Genomic DNA, 27,274 nt, shown 5'->3' with positions numbered 1-27,274 from the left:
AGGTTTGGCAGAACGCAGAAAATTGCCACCTTCTGACCATTTTGCCATTTGACTGAAATTATGGCAAACCTCTTTGTTGCGTCCTGTGAGCGTAACTCAGTGCGGAGGAACACTTTTGAATAAAAGCCCTTTGTTTTGTTCTCTTTTCATTTTTTTGTGGGATTTGGTTATATATTCGTTGAGAGTTTTCCTTCAGCAGTTTGATTTTCTTCAAAGGCTTATTGACCGAAATGCCCCTGTTAGGCCCACTGTGACATGATCGCCCAGTTGACTCTCCGCAAAGGTAAGAGGCAAAGCGAGTTTGGACAGTTTTGTCCTCTCTTATAGACCCATTTGACCTCAGAATCTGATAGGCCCATGCAGCTTACCTGAGCTCAGTGGAAGTAAATCAATTCTAAGAAGGTAAATCATCTCCTTGCCTTTCAGCTTGGAGTGAATGATTGGCAGGAGGAAACGGTGGTGAACTAAGAGGCCTGGCTGAGCAGCAGCAAGCCATTAACATGCCAGACACCAGGAATTTATCTTTAGTGCAGATGCCACAAATCGTACCCCTTCTCCAGTGCCCAAGATGTTTTCAGAAATTATGAATCTGGCACTTGGCTGACTGGATTGTGCATTGCTCTGCGTCATCTTCCTTCTCCATATAGCTTAATAGGGTTTTTCCTAGCACATTCTGTGTAGATCCGAAAGTAAGAGTCTAGAGGTTGTTGGGAAAAGTGTACATTATTGGTACTTCTCTGCAACTTACTTATTTAGCGTAACATTTGGGGTAAGCATGTGTTGCATCCTTTGGAATAAGGTTTTCTCTTCTTTGCCCCCTTATATAAAGGTAAAGGTAAAGGGACCCCTGACCATTAGGTCCAGTCGTGACCGACTCTGAGGTTGCAGCGCTCATCTCGCTTTATTGGCCGAGGGAGCCGGCGTACAGCTTCCGGGTCATGTGGCCAGCATGACTAAGCCGCTTCTGGTGAACCAGAGCAGCGCACGAAAATGCCGTTTACCTTCCCGCTGGAGCGGTACCTATTTATCTACTTGCACTTTGACGTGCTTTCGAACTGCTAGGTTGGCAGGAGCAGGGACTGAGCAACAGGAGCTCAACCCGTCACAGGGATTCGAACTGCCGACCTTCTGATCGGCAAGTCCTAGGCTCTGTAGCTGCACCCAAATTAGGAGAATGGGATAATATGACAAGGAGAACATGCCTCCCCTTTTTGCTTTGTTTTTGGCTGAACTTTATAGAAGCTTTGAAGAAGAAAAGCATGAAATTTGCCACAGCATGTGAGAAATGTCAACATCTCTAAGTGCTACTAAAGGTTTGTTCATTGCCCACTGAGTCAATTCTTCCAGCACAGCTACTTGATCCATTAAGCAAGGTGTGGATATCCTGCAGCCCTCCAGATGTTGTGAGATATTGCCCATCATCTCTGGCAATTGGTCATTCTGCCTGGTGCTGATGGGAGTTGGAGTCCCATCACATCTGGAGGGTCACAATGTTAGCATTTCTTGTTAGACCTGCATTTTTTATTTCTCAGTTCTGTGGAGGTCTCATTTTTTTACATTTGGTTTCATCTGTCTTGAAGGATCCTTTTGGTTGCACATTTTTCAAACATATCCTGCTGGGTGTATGTATCTTTTAAGACAGCCAACTGTCCTGATTTTTCTGTTTTATTCAATATTTATATTGCCATTACTTTGAAAAATTCTGCTTCAGCAAACTCTCCGATGCTCAGCTTTATTAAAAGATGCTAATTCTCTTCCATGTGTTTCAGTTAGGTTTCTTTTTCTCATGATATCTCAATCCGGTTAGCTTTTTATTGCTCAGATCTCTAAATTTGACATAGGAAATAATTTCAATATGACTATACACCTTTTCTGAAATTTAGCTTTGTATGTGTTGCTTTTAGCTATAAGACAAGTGTGAGCCACTGTTTCAGACGGTGGTTTTACTATGCCTTAAAAATGAAGTACACATTTCAGTATGTATATTCAGTCTGAATATAATAAACATATCTTGTTTGGTTGAGGCACCGTCTGAGGAGCTACAACTGTCTTTCCATAATTATTACATCTTAAGAAAAGAGGCATACAGGAGAGTCTCAATTCTCATGTGTAAAGTAAGGTTGTATCCAGAATATGAGGTTTTAGTCCACTTATTCCAGAATAGTTCTGTTCAAGTAATATTAAAGTCAATGAGATCTGGGCATGACTTGCTTGACCATTTTGAGAGGAGTTGAGTCTGCAGAAAGCATATCCACACACAGTTTAGTGTCATTATATAGCTGAGTTAGTAAGTGGCCCGAGACCTAGGTGTACCTGGGTATATTCAGAGGTTTCCTGTTACTGTTCTTGTTGTAACGAGACAATAAAGTTCTTGTCTAGCATTTGCCTGAACAGGTGAATATTTAAACTGTGAATGGGAGCATGGGCACAGACATAAGTCCTGCGTGGTGCATATTGCCCTGATCTTCCTCATGATGTGTGGAGAAGGTCTAAAGAGGGTGCTTACTCATGTTTGCTTGAATAGAAGTAGAACCCTCCACATAATTGGGGACCCTGATAAAGTATGGTCCTTGATCATGCAGAAGTTTCCATACATATTGAAGGAAAAGCTCCCTTCAAACCTTCCCATTCAACACAAGAAATGTGGGGATCTGTTGGGTAAGGCTGTTGAATGTTGGGGGCAGGACTTCTGTGAATAGCCAACACTTCCATCGCTTGAGGAGGTTTCCTGTTAAGGTCTAATACTGACCTCTTCTATGATATCTTGGTTATACCACTGCTTTGTTCCAGGTGTGCTGCATGGGGAACAAGAGGTATCCTAACAACCACCAGAGCGATCAAAACTGAGAAACGAGAGGTTTACACAAGCGCCACAGATGGATGCTAGATCTTTTCACAATTTGGTCAGTTGAACCAAGAAAGGTGGGTAGGGCTGGGTACCTGGGCAGAGTTAATAAAAATCCACCAATTCATGGGCCACATTTTCCAAGCTATCATTTTATCTTTAAAAGCAATGCTTCCCACAATATATGTTACATGAACAGATTTCTAAAAATGCAAATTGAAAGGAAATGGGTGTGATTCGCATCACTTCTGAAAGTAACCTGCAATTTACTGACCAGTTTGATTGGGGAAACAGATTCCTTGATCCACTCCTCCCTACCTGCTTGCATATCTGCCTCCCTGAACTCAACCTCATGGAAACATTTCCATGGATTGTGAGCATCTGAGTCCTGAAAAATTACTTTTCCAGTATAAGAACAAGTATTCATTTGTGTGCTTCTATTCTGAAAGAGTAGACTATTCATGTATATTTAGGCAACATCTACTGGTTGGTCTGAAGCAACTATTCAGCATTTGTTTGTATTGAGAATTTTTTTCACTCTCCACTTCTTTTTATTCTAGTGTATATGCTTGTCTTTAGTCCAATCATCTCCCAAGGAGTGCATATTTTAACCTAAAATGTTAAGAATATGAAAGATTTCTTTAACGGAACAAAAGAGCTGTTTGCTTATACCTTACAAATGAAATAAGATAATACAAGAAAGAAAAAGAAAGAGATCATGCTGTTTTAATGGCAAGTTCCAATAGCAAAATAAAATGGCTGGAGGTTCGTGAAAGCTCCCCTTGAGCAATATTTATAGGGATCAAATGAACATCAAGAAGTACGTCTGTCTCAGCAAGGGATATATTATTCTTCCAAATATCACGAAGTGTAATGGATACATTTGGAAAGATGAAGCATTCATGACTGAAGGAATAACGTAAGATGCTGGGTATGTGTTTTATAGCAGAGGATATATCCTTATAATGAATGTCATCGCCCCCCATAGTGTCCTTTGTATTAGAAGCTGTCAAATGTGCATTTCTTTTCTTGCATAGAACTTCTTGCAGTTCAATGTACTGACCCATAAAGCTCTTTGTCCACCTGGTGGCTTCAAGGACATCTTTTCAGCGCCAGGTAAAGACTTCATTTTTCCTGTAGGCTCTTGATGGACTGAAGTGATGTTGCTGGAATTAGTGTTCTGCCAAAGCTTCCTGTGGCTGTTTTGTGTGTGTGTGCATTTATAATTTTATATGAATGGTAGGTGTTTTGTATGTTTAAGGGTATAGTCAAGACTTTTTTCCAACCAGAACTCACCAGAACTCACTTCCAACACTTCTCAGGTGGCCATCATTGCCATTCTAAGAAAACGAGGGAGCTGTTCATGGTGAGTTCCAGCACTTGTTTTTCTAGGAAAATAGCACTGGGTAACAGACTTCTAACAAGTCTAAATAACTACTACTACAACTACTGCTACTACTACTACAAATCTTATGACAATCCCAGATACTAGATCATAAGAAAATTTTTCATCTCTAGTGCTGTTTTTCTAAGGAGTCAGCAGACAAGAGAACAGGTGAGCCAGGGGAATCAGGTCCTTAGACCCTGACGGATGATTTGGGCCTCCAGTTAAACAGACATTCAGGTTAAGCACCAGCTTAGGTCCTGGATGATTTTCTAGGATTAACCTAGGATGGGCATATATCCTCCTTTGCAGTGGGGCAATCCTCTATTTGAAGGTGTGTCTCATTCAAGTTCAGATTAAAGATAAACAAGGGAGATCAAAGAGGCCTTAAAGTTGCCCATCAACAGGTAGCCCTTAGACAGAGGGCTATGCGAGCACACATCGCGGTCATTGTCTTCTGAGGTAAAAATATAGAAATGTATTTCTAAATATGCATTTATACATATAAATTAGCACTTGCAAATCTGTGCCCTCTTTTGATATTCTCTTTAGGCACTGTGGAGCGGCCATTCTTTGTCCTTCCTTCCAAATGCCAACACGATGGCTGTTTTAAGAATGAGGTTGCACTTCATGTTCACTAGATCCATAGCCCTGACCTCCAGGAATATTTAAAACTCAAGTTTCCTTACTGGGCTTATTGGCCTTCACACTGTGTCAGGTTGTTCAGCAGGGTGAAGCAACCCACTTCAGGGGACACCATGATGGTGGAACAGGAAAGGTGAAAGCAGGAATTGGTGTATAAATGGTGACAGCAAAGCTTGTTTAAAGTGTTGAAGTTAGTGGAGGAGGGAAGTGCCATTTGGGCCCTGTTTAGGCTGACACTGCCGAAGCCATTATTTATTGTGGGGTGTCATGAACTGGCAGGACGACAGGGAGAAGGAAGAGGATCCGAGTGAGGGGTTTAGCTGGGACTAGGACACACTGGGGCAAGCTAAGGATGGAGAACAAGAGGTGTAGAAAATATGGGGCGATGGAGGATAGTGAAGGGATGGTGGTCACTGCACAGGAACCAGAGCGGCAGGACATATCACCAGAGTCAGAGGAGCCCCTGTCTTCCCGAACACGAGACTCTGAGGCATGAGGAACACTCTAGGAGGCCGAGGCAGGCAAAGGGCCCACAGCCCAGCTTCCTAGTTGGCCAGATGGGGCTCGCTAGCTCTGAGAGGTGGTGTGTGATTCCTCAGCTGGAGTAGACTCAGAACAGGTGAGGATCAACTGACTCAGCAAGCCCAGATGCTGCAATCAGCATGCAAAGTGCAAAAGGGAAGCAGAGCTGAAGTGCTGTGCCTGCTTGACTGTCTGTGCTGATGAACCTTGGGTTGGCTTCTCCTTGACCTCTATGGGACTGTGCTTTGGGTTTGACTCTGGGCTGTATTCTTGAGTGCTGGACTTTGGACTTGGCTCCTTGGATCAACCCTAAACTGTGTTTACTGAACTTTGGAGTTTGTTTGTGTGGGTTGACCTGCAGACCTTGAACTTTGGATTGGTGTGCTGATCTGCTGCCAGGTAGGCCAGGGGTTCAGGACATGAAGACACGGTAAAAGCAACAGTTCCCTGTTAAGGTGCTTTACAAATAGGGTTCATATCTTGATAAAAGAGCTGTGGGTCCCAGCACAAAATGGCTGCCAATGGCAACAAAAATAGAAAATAGAAAAAAAGTGATGGTACTTCAGACCAGTGACTACCATCACAAAGAAACCACGGGTATCTTCCAATGTGCTGTAAATGTCTGTGTTGAGTGCATGTTGATTGTCACTTTAAAAAAAAATAATGCAGTGATGCAGCGACAATTTTTAAAACATTGTTTTAACTCATTTCTGCATCTGAAAAGACAGAACCTCTTGCATTAAAGTGTGATTAGAACTGTAAGCATAATTGAAAAATGGTGCATAGCACTGATTTTTAAAAACAGCATTATAACATTTACATACCTATCTTTACACAGCAGTTCAGAACATTGTTAGCCACTTAGTCTGCAAACTAATGCACATTTATCTAGGAGTCGGAGCCATTGATCACAGTGGCACTTACGTCTGAGTAAGCAGCATGAAATGGCACTTTCAGCCTGTTCCACTGTGGCATGGCTATCAATGAGCAGCCAGGAATGACTTCGGTGGCAGATTCCTAAATGCTATCAATTCCTTCAATTTAAGATTATTTTCCTATATACTTGGAATAATTTCCCCTTCATCTGTTTCTTTGTACCTATCTCTTTTGCCTTATGTTTTGGCAGAGTTTACTCTAATTTGTGTTGAGTTTCATAATATTAAAGTTAGCTATTTTGGGCAAATCTTGTCAAGTTTCAAATAAGCAACAGAGACAAATTGATGAGGTGAAATTATGAGCACAATGGAATTAAACAGAGTTTAGGAACACAAGAACCTGCATTTTACTAGGTCAGACTATTTATTTACCTCAGTACTTTAACTGGCAATAACTGTCTTGAATCCCAGAGATTCCTTCCCCCCCCCCTCATGCCAAATGCTTTAAAGCAGGGGTGATGAACCTGTGGCTCTTGCACTTTCATTGGATTCTAGCTCTCATCGTCGCTGCCCATTGGCTATTCTGCCTGGGGCTGATGGGAGTTGGAGCAACAACATCTGGGCGGCCATTTTCTTGAAGGTTGTGCATGGCAACCATGGTGGACACCTCATGTTTGCATTTATGTAATTTCTTTTCCTCACCAGCTTCCTGAAGTGGTTCCAGAATGCTATAAAAATGTTATCAGGCATCAAGTCTTGAAAAAAGAACATAAAGTCGGCTGCCAGCCCTGTAGAAACAGCACTGAATAACATGCTCAGACAATAATAGGAAATGTGGTTTTTATTAGGTCAATGTTTTATGAGATTAAGAAAGAAAACCCACTGTTTTCCTGTGCTCCGTGAAAGTTAATAGTGTCCGCACAGGAAAACAAATTAGCAGGGAAGTAGAAAATCAAGTTATGTTTTACCGAGGGAGCTGAGCATGAAATGCACAGATTTGCATGGTAATATATCCCAAAACTAGAAATGGAATGGATTTAGTGAAAATATTTTGAAAGCTATGGCGGTTTAGGAAAATGAATACAGGCAAAATTAAGCAAAGTACTGTTTGGAAGTTAATTAAAAGTTAAAAACAAATATAAATTGTAGAAAATATAATACTGGCACCAAAGAGCCATCAACAACAAAGGAATAATACAGGACAATGCAGCAACCTGAACCCAGCTTGATGGGGAGTGCTGCAGCTGCTTGGCTGAGAGAAGGAAAAACAAGCTAAACAGTAAATGTAACTGATGTTCAAAGCCATATTAGACTGCAGAATGTTAGGCAATGCCAGCATAATGGACAATGCACTGGGCCCAAGAGAGGGGTTAGCAGTCCAGGCCAGAAATAGAGTACTGCTGAACACCTTGGGTTGGGAGCTTCCAGTTTTTCTGCCCTACAAACAAGGTTGTTGGAGGGACTCTTCCCCTCCCCTCCAGTACAATATCCTTTTGTAGGCATGGACTTGATTCAGGTGACCTTTTCTGTTCGTGAATGTGGATTAGCTGTAACACAACTGTCATCGTGAGATGTGTCTGAGAGCTGCAGGAGCAGAGCAAGGAGGACATCTGAAATGATTTCAGGTTTTACTATTATTATAGAATCATAGACTTGTAGAACTGGAAGAGACCCCAAGAGTCATCTAGTCCAACCCCCTGCAACGCAGGAATTTCAACACACCGTCACTCATCCAATCTGAAACCATATCTGACCCATTTTAGCTTTGCACGTGTGCTTGCAGTTTTATTGCTGCAGCACTAGGATGCCTTACATTTCAAAAATCTTAATAATAGTGTTATATTGATGGGGGCATTCTGTAATTTTCCACTGCTTTGTTATGGCTGTGACTTGCTTTGAGCTCAGCTTTGTTGTTGGCAAACCAATAACCAAACCAAACCAAATTTAGTGGCCGTTTTTGAAATGGTAGCTTTCAGACCTGAAGCCAAGTACTACATAACTTTCAAAAGCACCTGGTGCAATCCAGGAAAAGGTTTAGCACCAAATCAATGGGATTTAAATCACAGCTCAATGCACTTATCAGATGGATGCCAGAGAGATTTAATCATGCCTTACTGTCTCTTACTGAGGCCATTATGCCTGATTTGTAACTTGGTTATTGGTAATTCTCTCCACAGATTCATAAGATGTTACAGGGATGTTACTTATACCCAACTTGCTTTTTCTTCTTGTGGTTGGTTGACTCTGTCACAGAAGTGGAAACTGAGTGTCTGATTCAATTTGGCTCAAGGTTTCAAAGCAAATTAAATAAAGCTGAAGCAAACTAAACAAACCTGAGGTTTGCCCAACATTGTTAGTTAAGTTGGTGTTGTTAAGACCATTTATGTGACAGAAAAGGTCTCCTGTTGCATAAATAAAATATAATTCTGGTTAATGGTTTTGGAAAAATCATGGTGTTCCTTTACCTTAGCTACATCCAGGGCCCCTCAATATGTCCCTTTAATTGTGCATTCATGATGACTTGTGCTGCTTTCAATACTGTTTGTGCCTGCAAACATTTTGGGGTGGTTATGCTGTTCCGTTCCAATCAGTGTATGCCATATAGCTTGCTGCTGAAATCTTACAACTTTTTATAGCGTGAATGTTCAGGTTTAATGCTTTGCTCCACTTTTGTTGCTCTACAGTATGGGTAGGCAAACTAAGGCCCGGGGGCCGGATCCGGCCCAATCGCCCTCTAAATCCGGCCCGCAGACAGTCCGGGAATCAGCATGTTTTTACTTGAGTAGAATATGTCCTTTTATTTAAAATGCATCCCTGGGTTATTTGTGGGGCATAGGAATTCGTTCATCCCCCCCTAAAATTTAGTCTGTCCCCCCACAAGGTCTGAGGGACAGTGGACTGACCCCCTGCTGAAAAAGTTTGCTGACCCCTGCTCTACAGTGCAAGAATGCCCTTCAAGACGGCAACAGTGTGATAACATCTAGCATCACAGAACTCCTCATAGAATGGAATGATGAGGGGGCAGTCCGGTATAAATCCACCATGAATGCATTGTTTTTGCAAAAAATACACCTGCAAAAATCTTCACTGGTCTGGAGGACCCCCAGTCTCATGTCTGCATTAAATGCATCCGTTCCTTCAAAAATAGCACCACCATATCCTCATGGTGACATACACAGAATGGTAGGACGACCAATTCTAGGATCAGTCCCATAAAGTTAGGCTTGGCCTCAACACATGGGTGACATTAAGCCCCACACAGAAAGTTCCAAATAAGCAATTTACTCTGGGGTGTATGTGCCCACAATAGTATAATAATATTCCCCTACTTTAGATGCCATCTTTCACACTGTCTGTTGTCCAAGACACTCAAATGAGTTGCATAATTTAATTACTGAGATAAGGAACACAGCAAAAGTAAATGAAGGATGATGTGTATAGAAGGGAGAAGCATGCAGAAAAGTATGCGATGTGCCTTCTGTAAAAGCTACAAGCTTAATACGCTCACAGCTAAATGAGAACAAATGAGCTTGAAATGCAAAAACAATGTTTCCCCTTGAGATTCCTTCAACATTCTTGGAGTTTTTAAATGCACACTTTCCTGCACCATTTTCCAGGATCTCTAAGGTTGTAAGAGTGATGATTCCTAAGGAGCAAAGCTTTGAGTGAATTTTGTTTCTTCAGTCCTGCAATCAGGCATTGTTCACATACTTTCCTACTGAAGGGTTGTCCCTCCATAATTGAACCCCAAAACATATTCACTACAAAAGGAAAGTCAATTTGTGGGATGTGGAGTTTTTGTGTGGAGAGAACAGAGATAGGCATCTCTCCTTCATGTCGTCCCTCTCAGTGAAATGTGAACATCGAGGAAACTGTATTACATCTATCTTTCTTTTTTACATTTGGGACTCCATCACCTTTTGCCCCAGTGCTCAATCCTTGTCTGCTATCAAAAGATCTCTTTAGATTTCAAAAAGTAAATGTGATGGAGCACCAGGATTTTTTTCCCCAGCCGGAACTCACCAGAACTCAGTTCTGACACCTCTCGGTTGGGCGCCATCGCCATTAGAAGAGAACAAGAGAGATGTTCATGGTGCTGGTACCTCTTTTTCTAGAGAAATAGCACTGTGGAGCAGCTCATCACATACTGGAAGCCACTTCCATACCAGCAAAAACCTGCCTGAGTTCTACCTAAGGTAAAGGTAAAGGGGCCCCTGACCATTAGGTCCAGTTGTGACCGACTCTGGGGCTGTGGCGCTCATCTCGCTTTATTGGCCGAGGGAGCCGGCTTACAGCTTCTGGGTCATGTGGCCAGCATGACTAAGCCGCTTCTGGTGAACCAGAGCAGCGCATGGAAATGCCGTTTACCTTCCCACTGGAGCGGTACCTATTTATCTACTTGGACTTCGATGTGCTTTTGAACTGCTAGGTTGGCAGGAGCAGGGACGGAGCAAGGGGAGCTCACCCCGTCGCGGGGATTCAAACTGCTGACCTTCTGATCGGCAAGTCCTAGGCTCTGTGGTTTAACCCACAGCGCCACCCGCGTCCCTTGAGTTCTACCTAGATTGCCCTTATTTTGTGGCCCAAGAATGCGATTTGACTTGATTTTAGCATCCTTCTAATGCACTCCATATGTTTGTCTGCAGAGCTCATAAACATATTGTTCTGCATCACTGGCTGCCCTCGTTCACAATGTTACAGCAACCCTAATCACACCTACCTGGGAGTAAGCTCCACTGAATTCAAAAGCCAATTACTTTTGAGTAGTTATGATTAGGATTGCTCTATTGGTGGCCTAAAATACCTGTCCCCCCCCAATGTGTTTTTCATATGTTGCTATTTTTAAAATATGTAATATGTAAGCCACCTTGGCAGGATTTATAAATAATTGCAAGAGATAAATAAATATGGTCCATGTCTTCCTGGTTGCTCCCTACAACCTAATGTGTGGGAAGCTTCCATTTGGATGAGGCCATAAGGAGGCATTTCCTTGGTGGAATGATGATGATGAATGTTCTGCCATTTTTTATGAAAGGCTATTTTTAACTGGAGATCAGTTTAAGCAGCCCAGCTGTGATGCATCCCAGATTCTTTTTCATTCCCCTGTTGGACAAAGTTGTTGGCATCCATCTGTCTTGAGAGACAATGGTACTGGATCCAAAAAGGCTCAGGACTGCCAGCTCCTCATTACTTCAACTGTAAGTAAAGTTACCTGCCCAGAAAGGAGATTTCAGCTAAACAATTTACTTGATGAAAGCTACAAGTTACTTTCCCCCGAATGTCTAATTCGGTTTCAAGGAGGTAGCTTATATTTCAAGTAAGAGGAGACAGAGCATGTGAAAAATACATGGCTCATAATCCCTTCAGCACTTGGCCCCTGTGTCAACAATACCTGATTGGGGAAGGCGTTTTCTCAAACAGCATTAAGAAAAAAATGGGGGAAATCATTTCTAAAACAATTCTTTTCTGAAAAAGGTTAGTATTTAATGTACCACAGCTGGAAACATTTCAGAATGTTCATGGCCATCTCCACTATATTTTTTTAAAGATACTGGATTTTCTGCTGTTCCTGTAATTGCTGAGCACATCCATTTTAAAGGTCAGACGAAGCCAATTATCTTGGTGTGACCTCCTGTATAAGGGGTGAGGGTAGCATTCAAATGATCCCTTCTAGCAGAGGCAATAGTAGCTTGCCTTTGGACTGCAGCATACTGAGGGGGAAGATAAAGCTGAAAATCAATTTTATACTTTATGGACACAGTTAATTTACCATTCCACTTAGTAGTTTGCTCCCATTATGAATGATCTCAGTATTACAATACACAGCTCTTATTTCCTGCCTTGGAATTTTTCAATAATTAGAAAAACTTGTTCTGTTAATTATTTTTCTCCTCTGTTTTAAATCTCCAAGGTTCACCACAACGCTGTATAGATTTTCCTTGGTCCAATGGGAGACGATGTCTGGAATTTTCAGAGGTAAAAAGTGGACGGGGGTGAAACACTCCTCCCCTCAAAAAAAGAAAAAAAAGGCATGGAATTGCTCAGGTAAATAGTACTGAAATAGCTGCACGTTTGACTGCAGGTCCCCCATGTCATTGTTATGCTCTGGCTGGAAGCCTCTGGTGAGTGTGAATGTCCATCTGTAGATGCAGAAGCTGGAGTCAATTCGATGCCTCTCCCTGACCCCACCCACCCCTAACTTCATAATGAAGCTCACTCATGCCCCCAGACTTCACACATAACCCAGACTGGGGGAGCAAAGGGAAATCAAAGAATGTGGTTTTCCAAACTTGTAGATGTATGTCTACAGCGAATCAAATTTGGTCCCAAATGACATCACTTAAGCATCCAGATGTGTAAGGATTGACAATGCCCACCATTGTGGACAGTACTTAAGCTAGGGAGACCTCTGTACAAAACAGTTTCATAGGGATTAGGAGCACTTCTTCAATGACCTGTGTGATGCTCTTGCCATTTCCATGTGGTTAATGAGCCAAACTAGATCTGAAGTGGGAGACCTGTGCTGAAGTGGGACATTTGTGACATCATGAAGCTTCTTCTAAACCAGGCATGGCCAAACTTGGCCTTCCAGCTGTTTTGGGACTACAACTCACATCATCCCTAGCTAACAGGACCAGTGGTCAGGGATGATGGGAATTGTAGTCCCAAAACAGCTGGAGGGCCAAGTTTGGCCATGCCTGTTCTAAACCAACCAACCAAAGCAGCCACAGGAAGGAGGGAATAGAGTCAAAGGAGAAGCAAGGCAGACAGAAGGCTTAACCTTTTCCACCGCACGTTTTACTCAGTTTAAATTGTCCCTTCTCCCCACGCACAGATGCGTGGACGTGGGTTGCGTTCACTTCAGGATGTGAACAGGCTCCGGAACGGATCTGGTTCGCATCCTGAGGTACCACTGTAGTGGTAGAACTGGCCTCCAAGGAGCGTGCCACAGCTGTTGCTCTCACTGAGAGCCAGTGTGGTGTAGTGGTTGAGAGCGGTGGACTCGTAATCTGGTGAACCGGGTTCGCTTCCCTGCTCCTCCACATGCAGCTGCTGGGTGACCTTTGGCCAGTCACACTTCTTTGAAGTCTCTCAGCCTCACTTACCTCACAGAGTGTTTGTTGTAGGAGAGGAAGGGAAAGGCGAATGTTAGCTGCTTTGAGACTCCTTCGGGTAGTGATAAAGCGGGATATCAAATCCAAAATCCTCCTCCTCTTCTCACTGCAGCAGTGGCAGCAGCAGCAGCAGCAGCAGCAGCAGCAGCAGCAGCAGCAGCAGCAGCAGCAGCAGCAGGGAATGCATTCCTTGGAGGCTGGATCTGCTGCCCCCGTGAAGCCTGCCGCCCAAGGTGGTTGCCTCACCTTGCCTCATGGGTGGGCCAGCCCTGCTACTGCTAAACTATACACTATGCCTGGGAATCCAGTGTTCTGAAAAGACCAGGCCAAGTGGCAACTCCACTGCCATTGGCATAAGGACACAGCTGCCGTTCTTTTCCATTAAACTGAAGAGAAATCCTTTTATGTGCTCAGTCTGGATGGGAAGCTCTGTCCCTCCAGAAGTTGCTGGACTCCATTTCTCACCATCCCTGGTCACTGGCTATCATAGGAGCCAACTCCTAGGAGCTGTGGCAACTTTGGCCCCTGCAATAAAATATTTGAGAGTGCTGTGCCCCTGCAAAGTTGATGGGCATTGCCATTCAAATAGGGTGTGTGCACCTTGTCATTTGATCCATTATGTGGGGCAGGGCTTACCTTGGGCCCCCACAATATTTTATTCAAGTTGGCACCCTTGCTGGCTTTGCTGGCAGGGGCTGATGGGAGTTGGAATTTGACAACATCTGGAGGGCCACATATATTCCACCCATGGGCCATGGGGTGCTTTTTGAAAGACCAACAATTCTAGTTCCTGGAATTTAGGACAGCATAAATAATAATATACCAAGTAACCAGACAGCCTTTATTCAGAAATAGCCTCACCGTGTTCAGTGGGCTTTACTCCCTGGTAAATGTGCATGGGATTTGTATGGGTTTTATAGTCTAGAGCGGAAAATCTGTGCAAACTTGCTTGGGAGTGAAATATACTCCCAGGTTAAGCATGTTTAGGATGGGGCTATAAATGTACAGTATTCTTTTTGCTTGCTAAAAACACAAAGGCAAACATGCTGGAAGAAAGAATTTAATGATCAGTTGCGACAGGGTTATTTATCTGTGACATACGAGTACAAGGAAATATAAAGGAAGGGCGTTTGATTAATTTTAAGTTCCCTGGAAATGCTTTTCTCCCCAATCAAACTTCCTGATGACCTTTTCTCTGAACAGCTTGACAAGAAAATCCATAATACAAAAAAGCAGCCAGGTAGAATGCAAAGAGCTTGCTTTAAATAAGCAATTGTTTTATTTATGAACTGTTCATAAAAACGTGCGGGACATGCTCAGAGAGTTTGGATTTGTTGATTCCAGTATAAAAATACACTTAAGATACATAACTTACATCAACAATAACTGTATTACCTTTGGTTGGTAAATGGTTTGTTAGGAACACAGATGGATACAATAATGCAGCATATAAAATGTATTATATTCTCCCAGATACTTTTAAAGTCTTCAATGGTCAGAACAGAATTTATGGTCGACATATTTCAGAATAATTCCTGGACTGCTGTAAACAATTACCCTCTATCAAATATATGTTTGGCTGCTTGGCTTTTAGCAACACTATTTTATTTATTTACTTTGCTTTCAAATAACCCATGGAAAATTAATTACTTCTACGTGCAATTGAATCTGATTTATTTATTTATTTATTTATTTATTTTACAATATTTGTTAAATATAATGAGCTTGTCAAAATCACTATTCCACCCCCCACGGACTTTAAAAATAATCCAATGTGTTCTTTTGTTGGTGTGTTCAACAGGCAACAGCTGCAAAGTTATGGTCTTCTGCTTCTGTAGATAGTCTTTGAACATCTGTTGATGGTGAGGTGACCTATAACAAATATTATTGAACCTTAATGGGATTACTCTAGAGTACATGGTTATTTTATACATTGTGTTACCAGACCCTCCAAGTGTCCCTATTTTCTAGGGACAGTCCAGGATTTACAGAAGGCACCCCCATTTCTGATTTGAACCCAGAATGCCCCACTTTTCCTTAGGACATCCCTATTTTCATTGGAGAAATGTTGGATGGTATGGAGTTATGCAACCCCTGAGCCAAGGAGATAAGTAAAAACGTAAAGGACCCCTGGACGGTTATGTCCAGTCAAAGGCAACCATGGGGTTGCGGCGCTCATCTCGCTTTCAGGCCAAGGGAGCTGGTATTTGCCGACAGACAGCTTTCCAGGTCATGTGGCCAGCATAACTAGCCACTTCTGGTGCAACAGAACACCGTGATGGAAACCAGAGCGCATGGAAATGCCGTTTACCTTCGCAGCACTTGCACTGGTGTGCCTTTTAACTGCTAGGTTGGCAGAAGCTGGGACAGAGCAACGGGAGCTCACTCTGTTGTGGGGATTTGAACTGCTGACCTTCTGATCTGCAAGCCCAAGAGGCTCAGTAGTTTACACCACAGCACCACCCGCGTCTCCAACTATTGGCAGCCTTATATAGGGAATGTTTTTTTAAATGTTTGGTGTTTTATTATGTTTTTATATATGTTGGGAGCCACCCAGAGTGGCTGGGGCAACCCAGTCAGATGAGCAGGGTATTATTATTATTATTAACATTATTATTAATAATGGAATAGGACATCCCTATTTTCATCAGAAGGGACGTAGGTGGTGCTGTGGGTTAAACCACAGAGCATAGGACTTGCCGATCAGAAGGTCAGCGGTTCGAATCCCTGCGATGGGGTGAGCTCTCGTTGTTCGGTCCCTGCTCCTGCCAACCTAGCAGTTCAAAAGCATGTCAAAGTGCAAGTAGATAAATAGGTACTGCTCCAGCGGGAAGGTAAACGGCGTTTCCGTGCGCTGCTCTGGTTTGCCAGAAGCGGCTTAGTCATGCTGGCCACATGACCCGGAAGCTGTACGCCGGCTCCCTCGGCCAATAAAGCGAGATGAACGCCGCAACCCCAGAGTTGACCACGACTGGACCTAATGGTCAGGGGTCCCTTTACCTTTATTTTCATCAGAGAAGTGTTGTGATCTACAGACCAATCTGATATACTCTATGTCCTTCCTCCCACCCCCATCCCTGAGTTTTTGAGGGGCACATTCTCTTGGAAGTAATAAATCTATCAGGCCAAAACCTAATCTATGTTGATGGTGGGCTGGACCAATGGACCAAACTCCAAAGTGGGCAGGGCCACCCATTTTTGTCCCTCCTTCTACCACATCCCTCCCTTTCTGACACCTCTCCTTTTTCCCCCACTCAGGAGGCTGTAAGAGGAGGAACAAATCCCTTTGGCCAGAGGCCTGGCTTATGCAGATGGCTTTTGAAATTATGCCAGAGGCTACAGCAAACTAGGCCAAGTTTCTATGTAAATGGAACCTTTCAGCATAGTCATGGCACTCCTACTTCGCAACACTATTCCCATTGAAATCAGACAGGCACCTGCAATTTTGATATTTCGTCTCCCACTGAAAACATTTCTGATTTGCCAAGAGCTTTTAGAGGATAGATTTACTGAGTGCATTTGGGCATTTGGTCTGTATTTTTTATGATTTTATGATATTTTAAACTGTGGGATGGGGGTTATTGTTCTGTTATTGTGTTGTGTGTTTTTATTTTAAACTACCCTGTGACCCTCAGATGGAAGGTGGTATGGAAATTTAATAAATAATTATGATGATGATGTTTTTAGTGGCAGTACCACAATATTTTTTTAAATGAGCTGGCTAGTTAATGCTTTTAAAAATAAAATAAAATGAAAGTGCTACAGGTTGCCTATTCCTGGATTAAAAGTTGATACTGTATTAGATTATTATTTGGCAGAAAACTCAAACCATTTAAACACTCATACCTATTTTTCAGGCATTCTGGGAAACATGGAATGACAGACCCTGAGTAATAACATCTGCAATCAAACCCTTTGCAGGAGTTTTGTGGAGCAAGTGAGTTGCCTCCATATCTATTATTTTTTAATGATAGCAAAACAAATGAGTACAACAAGCTTACCAGACTCATTCACCAGCAGCGTAGTGCAAATTGCCAGGTGTTTGATTAGCCGCCTCCTTTTTGCAATCTGCTTTTGGCCTCCCAGTTTGACATTTTGCTTTTATGCCTGTTGTATGAGCCTTAATGATTTAAATGGAACACAGTTTTAAGCTTTGTAAACTTTTAGTCAGTCGCAGGAATAGTAGTGTTTACACACACACACACACACACACACACACACACACCCTCCCTCATGCACAGAGAGTACAATCCAGCCAACATTAATGATTTTTCAAGTCCCAGTGATGTTGAAGAGTTAATAATAATATGCTGAGTTTTTCTCTGCTGAAATGAAGAAAAATTGGAAGTGCATAACTTTATCTGGATCATAGGATGAACTGAGGTTGTGAGGTCCTCGTTCTCCTGAAATCCATAGAGTTCTGGTTTTATAAACAGAAATGTTGTAGGACTAAGTTCTCAGCATGAAAAATTCATTGCCTTGGCAAAGGAAACAATGGTCTCTGCTGCAATGCTTTATTTTTTAATAAAATAGTATTAACTTTAGACTATCCTCTCATGTTATTTTAATGATGTATTTCATAAAAAGGGAATTTTGCATTGGCTTAAACTCCCTGCATCATGCATGCCTAATCTGCTGTTTTAGGATGCAATCGTATACCGACTTGCTTGTGAATAAGTACCATTTAATTCAATGGGATTTCCTTGCATCGAATTATTACTTTAATCACGTCATTTATTTATTAGATAAATATATCCTTTCTTCCCTCCAAAGAGTCTAAGGTTATTTCTATTTTTATCCACACAAGTACCCTGTGAAGTGGGTTAGGGTGAGAGATAGTGACTGGCCCAAGGTCACCAAGTGAGTGGAGATTTGAACTCATGTCTCCCCAATCCTAGTCTGATACTCAAGCTCAAACTCAATACTGGCATAACATGTGCAGCTTTAGCACAGCTCATCAGAAGTGTTGGATTGCTAAGCAGGGACTGCCAAATTAGTTTCATGTTGCTTAGTTTATATTTGTTTTAGACTGTAAAGGTAAACGTAAAGGGACCCCTGACCATTAGGTCCAGTCGTGGCCGACTCTGGAGTTGCGGTGCTCATATCACATTATTGGCCAAGGGAGACGGTGTACAGCTTCCGGGTCATGTGGCCAGCAGGACTAAGCTGCTTCTGGCGAACCAGAGCAGCGCACGGAAACGCCGTTTACCTTTCCTGCTAGGTTGACAGGAGCTGGGATTGAGCAACAGGAGCTCACCCCATTGCAGGGATTTGAACCGCCAACCTTCTGATCGGCAAGTCCTAGGCTCTGTGGTTTAACCCACAGTGCCACCCGCTTCCCGTTTTAGACTGTACTTACATTTAAAATATAGGGATGCGGGTGGCGCTGTGGGTTAAACCACAGAGCCTAGGACTTGCCGATCAGAAGGTCAGTGGTTTGAATCCCTGCAACGGGGTGAGCTCCCGTTGCTCGGTCCTGGCTCTTGCCAACCTAGCAGTTCGAAAGTACACCAAAGTGCAAGTAGATAAATAGGTACCGCTCCGGTGGGAAGGTAAACGGTGTTTCCGTGCACTGCTCTGGTTCGCCAGAAGCGGCTTAGTCATGGTGGCCACATGACCCGGAAGCTGTACGCCGGCTCCCTCGGCCAATAAAGCGAGATGAGCGCTGCAACCCCAGAGTCGGCCACGACTGGACTTAATGGTCCGGGGTCCCTTTACCTTTACATTTAAAGTAAAATGTATTTACACAACCCAAAGTTCTAAAGGGTTCTGCTTTGCACACAGTAGAACTCTAGTGATGCTCACGGGTAGCCTTGCTCATTTTGATGTCATGCAATGCTCTGTGACAGCAGTGAGGATGCTTGCAGGAATTATTATTATTATTAAATTAGTTTCATTGGTTTTTGTGTTACAGATAAACAGGGGAACAGTACATCTGCTGAATTCAGTGTTTTTCAATTTGTTTACATTTGGTGAGAGACATTTTTGTCATAGACATCTTGGTGAGGGGGTAGAGAAATGGGGATATTGTTCTTTCGTTCTGTTGCCTATTCTTAGTGTTGGGATGGGTTGTGTCAGCATCACATGAGCGGGTTCTTTGAGTATTTAGTTATTTATTTATTATCAATATTGTGATAGGTTAGGGGTTCCTGAGCTTGCTTGGTTGTGTTTAGTTGATTGCGGTGTGGTTTATTTGTGTGAGGGAGGTGGGCTAGGTTGTTGGGTCAGGTGAGCCATATTGATTTGTATGCTGCTGAAGGGGGAATAGGTCATTGTCTTGTTGTGTTGTGTATCTAATAAAGGGGAACCACACTGGGGTGAAGGCATCTTCTGTAGCTTGTCCCCGTGCTAGTTTGAGTTTGTTGGTTAGCTTTCCCAGTAGGGCGGTTTCCCATACGCTTTGGGACCAGTGGCCTATGTTGCTTGCAGCAATTATCAGTTCACAGAATAAATTGTGCAGGATGGTTCCTGAGATCATGGAGCAGGTTTTCATCTGTGTTTAGATCATTTTGAATCAAGAGGGTGGGCTGAACCTTTCAAAACTGCGTTGTTGTTATTGTTGGGTGTGAGGTTGCTAGTAATTACTCTGTTCTTCGGCAGAATTAAAGAACTAAATTATACAGTAAAAAAAAGGGGGGGAGTTCATTTGAGGGCCAATATGTACAAGGAGAGCAGCATTCCAGTTTGGTTTTGCTATAAATAGTGTCCAAAGGCATAGCAAAGAGACAAATAATTTCCAAAATCTATAGCAGATAGTGGTACCAATCTTATACAAAAGCATTGTAATCTGTCAATACTTTTATTCATCTGGTTTCTGGGAACATGCCAGATGTTGATTCTGCAGAGAATATGGTAACAATGGGGAGCAATAGATTCATGAACCAATCACAAGTGTGGCTTCCAGAAGTGGTTGAAATGGCTGTTGGCAGAATGATGTGGTCTTATTTGTATACACAGAGTGTACAAAGGAGAAAAATGAAAACAAAGAGCAGTGGAAATGAGAAAAGGGAGTGTCATTTGTATTCTTTGGCGAATGATGTACAATCCAAAATGCTTGCTCTCACATCATATATTACTGAATAGGATTCATTTCCTCAGCAGAAAGATGACACTTTAATAGATCTCGGAGATAATTTATATAGGGCAGTTGATGTTTCCTCAGAGTTGCTCAACACATTGTAATTGTATTACTGGTAATGAATCTCATTTTTGCCGTGATGCTGAGGAAACAGGATTGCTGATGAACGTCGAATCAATTGCCCTCAAAAGAGACACAAGGTTTTGATCATTTAAATTCACTCCCCTCCTTCCCATTGCATTGTTTTGATAGGTAAACAGGGAAGTAAGAAGCAATGTGAATTTATAATCTCTCTGAACACACTACTTTCCATTTCACTCCCACTGGGGAAACCCAGCCAGATGGGTGGGGTATAAATCATTTATTATTATTATTATTATTATTATTATTATTATTATTATTATTATTTATTGATAGCTATTGAGGAGGAGTCATGGAATGTGCTGATTTGCCAGCACAGGAGCATAGCGGCCATGGCAGGTGAAGGGAGGGCCACACAGGAAGGCCTTCACTGGAATTAGATTCTATGGGATCAGGGAGGGAGATTTCTTCCTCAGCTGTTCCCTGCCATGCGTTTTGTAGCCGAAAAACACCTGGTTTGTAAAGTGCTAAAAACGAAGAAGCATCTGCTCCATTTGTCTCCTTGGTGACAAGAGGGTTGCACACTGGCTCCCAGTTTCTTTTTCCGAGCATAGACAAATGATTCTAAATTTAACTTTGATTTTCTGCTTAGCTGAGCCTGTGTCCAACCAGTTTAAACAGATACCTGCTGTTAACAACGGAGAGCCAAACAGCCAGAAGCCTGCTGAAGTCTTCCTATGAGGAGGGAGGCAATGGACAGAGGGGTAGCAGGCAGCGGCAGAGCAAGCTGATTGGGTGCCCGGGGTGGCACGTGTGCCCTGTGCCCGGGGGTGGGACCGGCCACCCACGGGGGCACCATAGGGCCTCCAAGGAGTCTGCCTGCCTCCTCCCACTCTGCCACCCTACAGCTGAGGGGGAGGCAACGGGCGGACTGTTTGGGGCAGCGCTGAGCCTGCAGGCACCCAAGCCACTGTGTCACTCCCAGGAGAGACGCGTGGCTCGGGTGTGCTGCAGGCGCTGCGGCGAGTGTCGTCCGCCATTTTGTCACTCCCTTCAGTGGGGACACCCGGTGTGGGCTGCACCCCCTTGCTGCGCCCCTGGTGGCAGGTCCCCTCAAAAATAAATTCTGTGCTTCTGTTCAACAACCCCATGTTCTGGGCAAATTCACTGAGGGCTAAAACAGGTTTTATCAAGTTACTACTCTTACTAAATACTAGATGGATTACCAACAACCACATTGCTGTTTGAAAATATAAAAAAGTGTGCAGGGGTCTTCTGGCTGACCTTAACATTCTGTTTGATTAGTTTTTCCACATGTGATTGATCAGAACAGAAAAAAGAATCGCAAGCTTATAACAGCAGTTACTAATGAAAGCTATGAGACGACCACCTCACTGTGCAGCTAGCCAATGTGTGCTTTCAGTTGCCGTAATCTTAGGACCAGTTTGCGGGGGGGGGGGCACGTGAGTCAGTCTTTACCCTCAAATAAAATGTTTGTATGATGTGTGTAAGGGGAATTGTGTCCTATGTAAAACATTCACGTCCCATTAAGGTTACATGGGGTAGGTGCACGTCACTTTTGTTAAGCAATTTTGGCATGGCAAATGGTCAGGGAGTTGTAGTTCAGAAACGTTTGAAAAGTCACATGTTTGAATTAGAGGATGTTGGTCAGGGATGGGGAGCATTTGTTGTTGGACTGCACTTCCCATCAGTCCCAGGAAGCATGGCCAATGGTCAGTGATGATGGGAGTTGTAGTCCAACAAAACTAGGAAGGCCACAGTGTTCCTATCCCTGCTTTTGTATGGACAGAGACCCTGTGAAAGCCTGGCAGGCTACCTCTCTTCTTGCCATCTGTGATTTAGTTGAGTCATTTTGTTTGCTGAGGCTGCAATCCTATACACAACTTACCTGGGAGTAAGTGCCATTGCCCTTAGTGGGTCTTACATCTGAGTTGGCAACATGTAGTATTGTGCCATAAACAAATATCTCTCCTAATTGCTGCTACTTGTATTTATATGTTTTCTGTATCCAGTTGTTGCTTTAAAATTTGATTTTACTGGCATTGCCTCTTGACTGTAAATGCTTTCTTTTGTACATCACCTCGGGCACCTTGTCAGAAAGGGGGCATGCAAATGAAGTAATTAGATGAAGTACAGCAGGGATTCTTTGTGTGGTATGTCCAGAAACACCACAACATTGGCTATAAATATTAATGACCTCCCTCCACCTCTTTTGGAAAGAAAGCAATTTGCAACGAACAGCAAGGTTTGAAGTATTTTAAGAATGTGGCAAAATCTTGGCTATAATTCATTCTCTCTGCATATAGAGCCTTTGTCCTCCACATGTAGAGAGGATTGATGATAGTCTTTATGTCTTTATTGGGCTGAAGACACTTTTCTATCAGATGGTCTCTCATCAAACTCAGGCTCTGTCTTCAAAACTTTTTTAATGTGCTGCACAAATATTCTAGCCTTTGCATCTAAAATACATTTGTGCTGTGTAAGTGTTTATTCACTGCATGCATTTTTCAGATCAGGCTGCATATTCATTTTATAGTGAAAATATGAAGTTAAGCGTCAACAGTGGAAACAGTTCAATCTCAACTTATTGTCCCATTTAGCAACAATGTTCTATTTAACAGAACTCTTTAATGCCCTGCATCTGTTCCTATTGACCTAACATATTGCAACACCTTCATAAAAGTGAGCCAATTAAAGCAGCTGGCTGTTCTTAAAGTTGAGCAACTTTGTTCATTCCAGAGTGTCTCATTGGAAATTAATCTGATGCTGAAAAATAGGCAGCAGGCCTTGGGCAGAGTGTCAGAGTTGGAAGGGACCCTGAGCGTTATCTAATCCAACTCCCGGCAATGAAGGAATCTTTTAAAACAAACCTCCAAGGAAGGTTAGTACCCTTGGGTGCACTTCATCAGGTCCCAGAGATGTGAAATTCATTTAAGGTAGCTAGATGTTCCATTACCACATCTTGGGCTGTAGCTCCCTCTGTGCATCGTTTATTCTGTTCTCAACAGGTTGGGCACTGCTTTTCTTTTGAGTAATGAAAGAGGTAAAGTAGGTGTTCCGCCTTCTGTCACCTAATAGTATTTATCTGTCTTCTCCATACTGTGTTAAGAGCTCATATTTGTCTTGCTTGTTTCCCCTTACTCTGTGCATTAGTACAGAGTCAACCGAAACAATGAGTCATTCTCTCCAGCTGCTTCCCCCTTGTAGTTTCCCAACCTTTAGCAGGTTTTCTGGAGCACCACCTCAGTTTCCTGTGCATCAATGAAGCTATTATCCCTAGTGCCAGGTCTTCCCCTGTCAGCTATAATGACAGTCTCTTTATTGTCTCCCTCCCCCTCAGGATTGCAGTCTTCATTATTATTTAAAACCCTGATGCCTTCAGAAGTCTAAAGAACATGACATGCGCACAGATGAATGGAAGCTGATATCACAGTTCACAAGGTATGAAATATGCATGCTTTTGCAGCTCTTGAATGATCAGTAATTTTTAACCCTTAACAACATAGCTGCAAGGAGGAGCTAGTCTAGGTATGTTGGTTGCCCACCCATGCCTGGAAGTGTTGTGTTACACTGTTTTGTCTCATGCTTAAAAACTTGCTACTTATTCAGCAAAAGATAGTTTATAGGGAAGAATTCATTAAAATAACTTTAGCATGGAAAAATAGTATTATCTGAAGCTTAATATAAACATTATAGATAAAATACATATTTACACAATAGCAAAGTACATTTATATACAACAATATCTATTATATTTAAATTATATACTTTAAAAATGGCACCAGACTAATAAATTATACACAGTATCAAACATGTCTGGCACTTCTGTAGTGCATAAAATATATTTTTTTAAAAAACCAACAGATACAACTGCAACAAGCAGGAATCTGTTGGAGCTTTAGTGCCTTGAATAAACAGCATCTGAAACAAAAAGAAAACAGAAGTTAGGAAGAGCATACAGAATGGTTTTGTTTTCGTATTTCCAGTACCAGCCTGTAAACATGTTCTTATGAAAGTACTAGAATGATATAGATAGCTGGAGACCAGAATTGTGTCTCTATGCAAAATAAGAAAGCGGCAACTGTGCCTTGGAACAACAAGACAGAACAGTCATATATTTTTTTTTCTTGACAGGACTCCTGCCTTTTTAACGCTAATAGGACAATGCCCTATAAATCTTTTAAACAAAAACAAATAACAAAACCAAGCTATATAAAAAGCAGAAATTGAGGAAAGAAAGCTCTTTTTGGCATACAAGTACTGTGATTAGGTGAAGCCTTTCCTGCTGGATTTCTGCTTATCACACAGCTCTTAAAGGACATAAGCTCTGCAATGGAGGGTGGGGAGGTAGCCATATTAGTATTCAGTATCATCTACTACAGACTTACAGTGCAGTTCTAAACTTGTCTACTCAGATGCAAGTGCTGCATAGTTTTGTAGGACTTCCTCCCATCTGGAGTTACAGCTTTGAACTGGTTAAGCCATCATTCCTTACCCCAGGGAACTCTGGGAACTTTAGTTCTGTGAAAGGGGAAAAGGTTCTTTAAAAAAAAAGTATCTTTTTCAGGGCAGCCATCTTGGTACTCCCCAGATGTTATAGACTTCAGTGGTCAGGGATGATAGGAGTGAGAGTCCAACCAGCCTGTTTAGTGGCTTTCACCAGTGCTGTAAATAATCTGTGCTCTGGAGAGTTGGCATACGCTTGTTCTGAAAACAATTCTAGCAGGGAATTAACAGAAATCTTAATAATTCATGCAGTAGGATCAATTTTTTGCTGGGGGGTTGGGTGGGGGAGCTATGGCAGTTAAATTGGCCTAAAACACCCACACATTTGTACCTATGAAACAGCAATAAGATTCAAACTGCAAACCCTCGCAAAGGAACATCCATTAATCTTGTGAAAATAAATAAATCTAAATCAGGTACAGTGGTACCTTGGGTTAAGTACAGTGGTACCTCGGGTTACATACACTTCAGGTTACATACGCTTCAGGTTACGGACTCCACTAACCCAGAAATAGTACCTCAGGTTAAGAAATTTGCTTCAGGATGAGAACAGAAATCGCGCTGTGGCAGGGCGGCAGCAGCAGGAGGCCCCATTAGCTAAAGTGGTGCTTCAGGTTAAGAACAGTTTTAGGTTAAGTACGGACCTCCAGAATGAATTAAGTACTTAACCCGAGGTACCACTGTACTAAATTTGTTCCGGAGGTCCGTACTTAACCTGAAACTGTTCTTAACCTGAAGCACCACTTTAGCGAATGGGGCCTCCCGCTGCCGCTGCGCCGCCGGAGCACAATTTCTGTTCTCATCTTGAAGCAATGTTCTTAACCTCAAGCAATATTTCTGGGTTAGTGGAGTCTGTAACCTGAAGCGTATGTAACCCGAGGTACCACTGTATAGTTATCATGCCTACTCTCTGGAGTTTTGAACTAAACCTTCCTTCAGCCCCAGCCACCATGGCCCAGGGATGAAGAGAGTTGTGGTCTACAATATCTGGAGACATCACATTGGCTATCCTTGAACAAAATAGAGACTTTAAAAAAGTTTACTGGGCATTTAGCTGCAGAATAGTCAGATATTCTGTGAATCTACCACCACAGAACTGATTACTATACAAGACACCACTATCAAAAATTGATAAGGCGGCTTTAGTAAATCCTCTCATTATGACTTCCTATACTGGAGCAAGATGTCAAGCAAAGAAAGTGATGGAAGGGCAAGGCAGGTTATTCTTATCAAGATCGTTTGTTTGGTATAGTAAATATGTCTGGTATTTTATTAGCACAATATATTCTCCCTTCTCCAGAAAGCCTAAAACCTCAAAAGGCAGCAAAAGGGTGCTATTCTATAGCATAAAATATGGCATATGAACATATAGCACATGAAGGGAAACACATTAAGCCTGTAATGGAGCCTTCAAGTACAGCCCATGAAAAGTTGAAAGAACTAGATGGTGTTTAGAGATCCCTTGAATGGCGGAGATTTGTCAAATAATAGAAAGGTCAAGTTGGAGGACAGTAATATACTATATCCATGAGATTTCGTTCAAAGTTCTGGGGTGTAAATTCTCAACTTTTTCAATGGGAGTAGACTGGTTTAAATAAAAATATTTAATCCTCTGTTGTGGTGGACTGCGCAATAACAGCACAAATGTAACAAATATCAGGGAGTTGTAGCTTCAAAGGAACTGCATGAACAACTAAAGAAAAAGAAAATGAGGGTTAATGCTCAGCACCATCTTGCTTCTCTTCTCAGCTCATGATACCTTCTTACCCGTAAGAAGCAGATTATATGATTCACCATCCATTGTCAGCTCTTTTAACAGAAGTCCCAGGTTGTGTGCTGACATTCAAAATTGCAATCTTTATATTTACTGAAAGAGATGGCTGCTTTTGCTATAACTACCAGTTATATTATAATCATGTTGTTATACATCATAAAGTTATATTATTAATCGTAAAAAAAATATCCTTACCTCTGTGATACTCTGGATTCACATTTTCATATATTGGAAACAATGGGTTTTCCTGTTCACTGCGTAGCTTTCTTGCTCTTAAGACATCTCTCACACATTGATGTAAATACGCATACTGACACTACAATGAAGGAAGAGAATGTGTCAAGATGAGGAAAAAATGTTTTTTCAGGTCTTCCTTTCCTAGTGATAGGAGAACATATTTGTTCAGGTCATTTTGGACTTTCTGAACC

General features: G+C 42.3%; 1 protein-coding gene and 1 long non-coding RNA gene across 10 annotated transcripts in view; one reads left to right on the top strand and one right to left on the bottom strand.

Annotated features, from left to right (window-relative positions):
• The first annotated feature begins 3 nt into the window (after positions 1-3).
• LOC310687935 lies at positions 4-27,026 on the top strand. 5 transcript variants are annotated; one of them, XR_014516651.1, is made up of 8 exons: positions 4-283; positions 427-689; positions 1,156-1,313; positions 2,791-2,903; positions 15,188-15,248; positions 17,244-17,323; positions 23,907-24,007; positions 26,822-27,026. It is a non-coding gene; the product is annotated as an uncharacterized lncRNA (long non-coding RNA). The 5 variants fall into 5 exon arrangements; XR_014516652.1 differs by having other exon boundaries at positions 2,791-2,922; XR_014516654.1 differs by lacking the exons at positions 15,188-15,248; positions 17,244-17,323; positions 23,907-24,007; positions 26,822-27,026 and adding exons at positions 3,406-3,776; positions 4,782-6,158 and having other exon boundaries at positions 2,791-2,922.
• PTPRB (protein tyrosine phosphatase receptor type B) overlaps positions 24,171-27,274 on the bottom strand; it is a 74,359-nt gene continuing 71,255 nt past the window's right edge. For 3 of the 5 annotated variants that reach the window (XR_014516566.1, XR_014516567.1, XR_014516568.1), the window contains 3 exons: positions 27,042-27,162; positions 24,955-25,087; positions 24,171-24,487 (listed from right to left, as the gene is read on the bottom strand). Coding sequence is in view for 1 of the 5 variants with exons in the window: in XM_083463201.1 (XP_083319327.1) it covers positions 24,465-24,487; positions 27,042-27,162 (144 nt within the window). In the remaining 4 variants the exon portion in view is untranslated. The remainder of the gene's footprint in view (positions 24,488-24,954; positions 25,088-27,041; positions 27,163-27,274) is intronic. The other 2 variants (XR_014516565.1, XM_083463201.1) reach the window with 1 other exon arrangement.

This window comes from Podarcis liolepis, assembly GCF_965112155.1.
Source record: "Podarcis liolepis genome assembly, chromosome: 10".
NCBI lineage: Eukaryota > Metazoa > Chordata > Lepidosauria > Squamata > Lacertidae > Podarcis > Podarcis liolepis.
Note: the sequence above shows the minus strand (reverse complement) of the source record. Positions and strands in the feature narration are given on the sequence as shown.